At 43.0% G+C, this 6536-nt stretch overlaps 1 protein-coding gene across 1 annotated transcript; it reads left to right on the top strand.

Moving 5' to 3' along the window:
• Positions 1-223: 223 nt before the first annotated feature.
• Positions 224-6536, top strand: ddx49 (DEAD (Asp-Glu-Ala-Asp) box polypeptide 49). Its single transcript, XM_048621518.1, has 9 exons — positions 224-831; positions 1172-1312; positions 1508-1583; positions 2306-2382; positions 2499-2596; positions 2725-2799; positions 2927-3015; positions 5135-5206; positions 6227-6536. The coding sequence occupies exons 1-9, from the start codon at positions 797-799 to the stop codon at positions 6446-6448; spliced, it is 885 nt and encodes a 294-aa protein (XP_048477475.1). The 5' UTR covers positions 224-796; the 3' UTR covers positions 6449-6536.

Below are 6536 nucleotides of genomic sequence, written 5' to 3'. Positions count from 1 at the left end.
GGGGGAGTCCAAAACTAGAGGGGCATAGGGTTAAAGTGAGAGGGGAAAGATTTAAAAAGGGCCTAAGGGGCAACTTTTTCTTGCAGAGGGTGGTGTGTGTATGAAATGAGCTGCCAGAGGAAGTGGTGGAGGCTGGTACAATTACAACATTTTAAAAGACATCTGGGTGGGTGTGTGAATAGGAAGGGTTTAGAGGGATATGGGCCAAATGGGACTGGATTAATTTAGGATATCTGGTCAGCATGGACGAGTTTGACCAAAGAGTCTGTTTCTGTGCTGTACAACTGTGTGACTCTATCTGGAAATCTGTAGCCATTACCTGATTTGGTGTATGTGTGACTCCACACCCAGACCAATGTGCTTGACTCCTAACTACCCTCTGAAATGACCGTGCTACTTAATTTCAGATAAATTAAGGACAGGTAATAAATGCGAGCCTTGCAGTGACACCTACACCTGATGAAATGATTACATAAAAGGAAGGGAACAGGGATTGTGACCGTGCCTGCCCTATATCTGAATTATCGCTCACTCACAGGCATCATGGCACCTTGAGACCATTCACACTTTTCTGGTTGTGTGACTTCCAATTTCTAATAGAATAAGACTCAATTTTGCTATTAACATTTGCTCTTTTACCTAGGTATTGGATGAAGCCGATAGGTTGCTGGAGCAAGGCTGCACAGATTTCACAAAGGACCTGGAATTGATTCTCAGTGCTGTCCCAGCCCAACGACAAACTCTACTGTTCAGCGCGACTCTCACTGACACATTACAGGAGCTGAAGAAGATTGCCATGAACAAGCCTTTCTTCTGGGAATCAAAGACAGAGTAACTAAAAATACACATGGGGTTAGATACAGAGAAACAGAGTAAAGCTCTCTCTATACTGTCCCCATCAAACACTCCCAGAACAAGGACAGCACAGGGTTAGATACAGAGTAAAGTTCTCTCTACATTGTCCTCTGAGATAGGAACACCGTATGTAATGCCTTTTGTGGAATTTGCTGTGGTATTCCCAGTTAAACTCTGGTCTGAGAATTGTGAGATTTGATGGTGATGAGTTCCCCATATATTGTTAATGCTAATATTAAAGGGCGTAACATTGTTGTGGGAGGTGTGGCTGTGCAGAGAGTGTTTGAATTGATCTGATCTGTTTGTTTGTACATAGAGTTCGCACGGTGACAGAGTTGGATCAGCGTTATCTCCTGGTTCCTGAACGGGTGAAAGAAGCTTTCCTCGTGGAGATTATCCAGAAGTTTCAGGATGAACATGAGGATTGGTCCATTATCATTTTCACAAACACATGCAAGTGAGTTCCATTTAAGATGTATGTGAGAGTGCTGAGTAAACTGTATTTGAGCATCCAAGCGTACTCGTGTGACCATCTGTATATATGATTGTGCATCACAATAGGAGAATGTAAAGATGTGTGGAACACATGGGATCAATGACTCACCACATCCCTGCAGTTGGTTCTGGATCTCATTTCCACTTTCCTTTGCAGAATGTGTCAGATTTTGAACATGATGTTGCGGAGGTTCAACTTTCCATGCGGAGCCCTGCACTCAATGATGAAACAGGTGAGTGGTGACTGAGCGCAGCCTGGAATTACACCAACATTAGTCCACTATTTTCAGATATTCTTAATAATGTTGAAATGAAAGCTAAGATCAGTGACCTGCTGTTAATGAGTAGTCATCATTAAAGATTTAAATCCAATTCATTTTACAAGTGACTAGACCAGAGACCCCAGGGCAGACACAGCACAGCGTTAGTGTGAGTTTTATTCTCATATCCAGCCTTGTGCTGTGTCCTGGGAGTGTTTGATGGGGCCAGTGTAGAGGGAGCTTTGCTTTGTATCTAGCCCTATGCTGTTTCCATCTTGAGATCGTTTGAAGGGGATACTGTATTTACTCTGTATCTAACCACGTGCTGTCCCAATACTGGGAAGGAGATGGTGTCGACAGAATGTACTTTCAGTTTACTTTTAATTCAAAGAGTGGGGGAAGCTTTGCTCTTATCTAACCTCATGCTGCCCATATCCCAGGAGTGTTTAAATGGGATGTATCATGGGATCTTTACTTTCTGTTTTCTTTCAGTTTTAAAAGAGCAGAGGAAGCTTGACTTTTACTTTAAAAAGAGTAGAGCAAGCATTAATTTCATCAATTCAGGGGGTTAGATACAGAGTAAAGCTCTGTCTACACTGTCCCCACCAAACACTCCCAGGTCTGGGACATTGCCCTGGGAAGGGTGAATGAGCTTGCTCTGCACTGTGCTGATTAACTGTTTTCTCTCTCTACAGAAGCAGCGGTTTACCACACTTGCACAGTTCAAGTCAAGCATTTTCAAGATCCTTGTGGCCACAGATGTTGCTTCTCGGTACTGAATGACCCGCATAATGCCTTGTGGGGCCAGGGGAGAAATGTTCTGCGTTGACTGCTTTTCCATTCCCCTCCACCAGTGACTAATATCTAACTTGGACTTTTTCTCCACAGTGGTCTCGATATTCCCACAGTCCATGTTGTCATCAATCACAACACACCTGGACTGCCAAAAGTCTACATCCACCGTGTTGGTCGTACAGCCCGAGCAGGTAGTCAAACATGCAGCAATTGCAGCTTTTCGCCTTCTCTCTGACCTCTTTCCTTCACCCAATATTTTCAGAGTCTCCTCTCCTCCTGTGGTCAGTGATGAAATTGTTTTAATGATTCTGTTCTTTAGGTCGTCATGGCATCTCGATCACTCTGGTCACTCAGTACGACATTCACCTGGTTCATGCAATTGAGCAGGAAACAAGTGAGTATCATTTGGGTTGGGGTGCTGTGTGCAGAGCAGTGCAATGTGTGCATGGGCATACCTAACTATCTGTGGAGTTTTCAGCATTGATGCTTTAGTGCTTGAAATATCTAATTTATCTCAACAGAGATGAAACTGAAGGAGTTTTCTGTAGATGAGGAGAATGTGCTGAAGATTCTAACACATGTGAATGTGACTCGGCGAGAGTGCGAGATTGTAAGTAACTTGTACTTAGCCAGAATCCTTGACAAGGCTAAATCTGCTCCCCTCATCCTAAAACAATGAGCTGTCATTCTAGATTTCCCCGCATGAGGAAACATCCTGTCTACTGTGTCAACCCCCTTTATCATTTTATATACTTCAATTAGATCTCCTCTCATCCTTTTAACTTGAGTATAGGCTTAAACTGCTCAATTTCTCATAGGAGAAACCCCTAATTTCTGGGATCAATCTAGCGAATCTCCTCTGAAGGGTCTCCAACACAACTATATCCCTTCTCAAGTAAGGAGACCAAAACTGTACACAATACTCCAGGTGCAGTTTCACTAATGCCTTGTACAGTCGCAGTAGCACTTCCCTGCTTTTATACTCTATTCCTTTAGCAATAAATAGAGTCCTACAGCACGGAGATAGGTCCTTGCCGACCAAAACGTCCATCCACACTAAGCCCATATCCTTCTGAACCTTTCCTATCCATGTATTAGTCCAAATGCCTTTTGAATGGTGTTAATGTACCTGCCTCAACCACTTCTGCTGGCAGCTCATTCCATATGCGTACCATCCTCTGTGTAAAAAAAGTTGCCCCTCAGGTTCCCCCCTTACCTTAAACTGATGCCCTTTAGTCCTCGATTCACAAATCCTGGGAAAGACTGAGTGCATTCAACCTATCTATGCTTTTCATGATCTCATACACTTTCTATAAGATACCCCCCTCAGTTTCCTACACTCTAAAGAAAAAGTCCTAGCTTGTCCAACCTCTGCCTATAACTCAGTCCCTTGAGTCCTGGCACCATGCCTGTAAATTTCTTCTGCACCCTTTTCATTTTTATAGCAATGCGACCAAAACTGAACACAATACTCCAAATGTGGCCTCACCAATGTCCTGTACAACTGCAACATAACTTCCCAACTTCTGTACTCAAGACCCTGACTGATGAAGGCCAGTGTGCAAGAAGCCTTCTTCACTGCCCTGTCTACCTGTGACTCCATTTTCAGAGACCTATGCACCTGAACTCCACAGTCCCTCTCTTCCACTATACTCCTTAAGGCCCTACCATTCACCATGAAACTCCTACCTGGATTTGACTTTCCAAAATGCAACACCTTACATTTATCTATATCAAACTCCATTATTTCTCAGCCCACTTCTCCAGCTAATCGAGATCCTGCTGCAGTTTCTGACCACCTTCCCCACTGTCCATAATATCGCCTATTTTAGTATCTTCCGCAAATTTACTAATCATGCCTTGTATATTCTCATCCCAATCATTGATATGGATAACAAACAGCAATGGGCCAAGCACTGACCCCTAAGGCACACCACTAGTTACAGGCCTCCAGTGAGACAAGCATCCTTCAACTATTACCTTCTGCTTCCTGCCATCAAGCCAATTATGTGTCCAATGTGCCATTTCTCCCTGGATTCCATGCGATCTAACCTTCCAGAGCAGAGGCCTTCCTGAAATCCATGTAGACTGTCTATTGCCCTGCCCTCAACAACCTCCTGGTCACTTCATCAAAGAACTCTTAAATTTGTGAGGCATGATCTCCCACACAGGAAGCTATGCTGACTACTTCTAATCAAACCCTGTCTTTCTAAATGCATGTATATCTTTATCCATCAGAATCTTCTCAAGTAACTTACCTACAACAGATGTTAAAGCTTACTGGTCTATGATTCCCAGGTTTTTCTTTGCAGCCCTTCTTAAGGGCACAACATTTGCTACTGTCCAGTCTTCCGGGACCTCACCCATGGCTAATGATGATACAAATACATCAGCCAGGCTCCTGCAATTTCTTCTCTAGCCTCTTGCAGGATTCTTGGATATATCTGATCAGGACCAGGAGATTTATCCACCTTCATACATTCTAATACTTCCAACACCACCTCTATTATGATATGTACTGTCCCTAAGATATCGCCACTAACTTCCCAAGTCTTTGTGTTTACCGTGGGGAAAGACATAGAGAAGGAATATTCATTGAGGACCTTGCCCCATCTCCTGTGGTTCCACAGGATGCCAAAATTCTTTCTTCCTTATTACCTGCATAGTAGCTTCTCAAATGTAATCAGATGGTAATTTTGGCAGCGCTGATAATGACTCTTTTATCCCAGGAACTTGCGTCAACTGACTTTGATGAAAAGAAGGAAATCAACAAAAGGAAGCAGATGATTTTGGAAGGAAAGGTACATTTAGCTTTCTCCAATCTGTCAACTCCAAACACCACAGTTGCTCAGAAATAGTCTCTATCTCAGTTCAGCCTTTTCCTTGATTGGGCAATAGGGTAAGAACCATTTTTAAAAAAATATATATTATAGCATAGGATCTTAGAATTGCTGGCAAGACCAGCATGTTTTATTTATTCTTTCACAGGATGTGGGTGTCACTGGTGCGCACACCTTTAACCACCTTTTAGAAGATGATGGTGATCAGTTGGTGAAGTTGCTGCAAATTATAGACACTTATCCCTGTGCTTGGGGTATGTCAAAATGGCTGCTTTGTTCTGGATGGTGTTGAGCTGCTTGAGTAATGAAGTTGCACCCATACAGGCAAATATTCCATCCTACTACTGACTTGTGCCATGTAGACAGTGGATAGGGTGGGGAGTCAGCTGGTTATCTACTCACCACAGAACTCTCAGCCTCAGTATTAAATGGTTTGTCCAGTTGAGTTTCTGGTCAGTGGTAATGGTCATTGTGTGGAACGAATGTTACTTGCCACTTGTTAGCTCAGGTCTTGCTGCATTTGGACACTGACTGCTTCAATAAGAGTAGTTGCAAATGGTGCTGAACATTGTGCAGTCATTGGCAAAATCCCCATTCTGACCATACGGAGGGCAGGTCATTGATGAAGCAGTTGAAGATAGTTGGGCCTAGGACATGATTCTGAGGAACACACTCAACCATTTTTGTTTGTTAGGTATGACTCCACCTAGAGTTTTCGCCATAAATTTTGCCAGGGCTCCTTGGTGAAATGCTGCGCTCATTTGGATCAAGGCTGTAACAATTTGAGTAGCTCTGACAGGATCTAAACTCAGCACTGACAAATGTTTTTAAGAGCAGGTGTCGGTTGGTTTGTCAATAAACAGCAAAGTGATGGCAGGGGTTGTCAAGAGTGGTCTGATACTGCCTCATTGGACGTAGTGGCAAACTTCTGGTGTCAGCCACCACCAAGAAGGGTTTACACTAATTTTATTCTGTTTAAAGGATCCCGATATGGAGTTGGAAAAAATAAAAGAAGGAAAGAGGAAATTTCAACAGAGAATACACGAGACTTTGGAGAGACAGACAGCAACTCGACTCAAACACAAGCTGCTGAAGAAGAAAAGAAAACAAGCAAAGAGAAGAGAGCAACTTCAGAGTGGAGCTGGAATCTCATCCATGGACAAAAGTCTTAAATCTGTAACCACATCTCAAGCTGCCATTTAGTGACTATTTTCTAACACTGGTTTGCTGCAGTGGGGAACTGAATCATGTCCTAATTTCAATGTGGTGTTAAATATATCCATTGTACATA

The sequence above is a fragment of the Rhincodon typus genome, unplaced genomic scaffold (genome assembly GCF_021869965.1).
Source record: "Rhincodon typus isolate 14 unplaced genomic scaffold, sRhiTyp1.1 hic_rhity00000728, whole genome shotgun sequence".
Lineage (NCBI taxonomy): Eukaryota > Metazoa > Chordata > Chondrichthyes > Orectolobiformes > Rhincodontidae > Rhincodon > Rhincodon typus.
The sequence above is the reverse complement of the archived record's forward strand: the minus strand, read 5'-3'. Positions and strand labels throughout refer to the sequence as shown.

Bases quoted from the DNA above. Each gene is read 5' to 3' on its own strand.
- ddx49 (XM_048621518.1), top strand. From the start codon at position 797: ATGAACAAGCCTTTCTTCTGGGAATCAAAGACAGA. The intron at 832-1,171 runs GTAACTAAAAAT...GTTTGTACATAG, and splicing joins TTCTGGGAATCAAAGACAGA to AGTTCGCACGGTGACAGAGT. The intron at 2,800-2,926 runs GTGAGTATCATT...TTATCTCAACAG, and splicing joins TGCAATTGAGCAGGAAACAA to AGATGAAACTGAAGGAGTTT.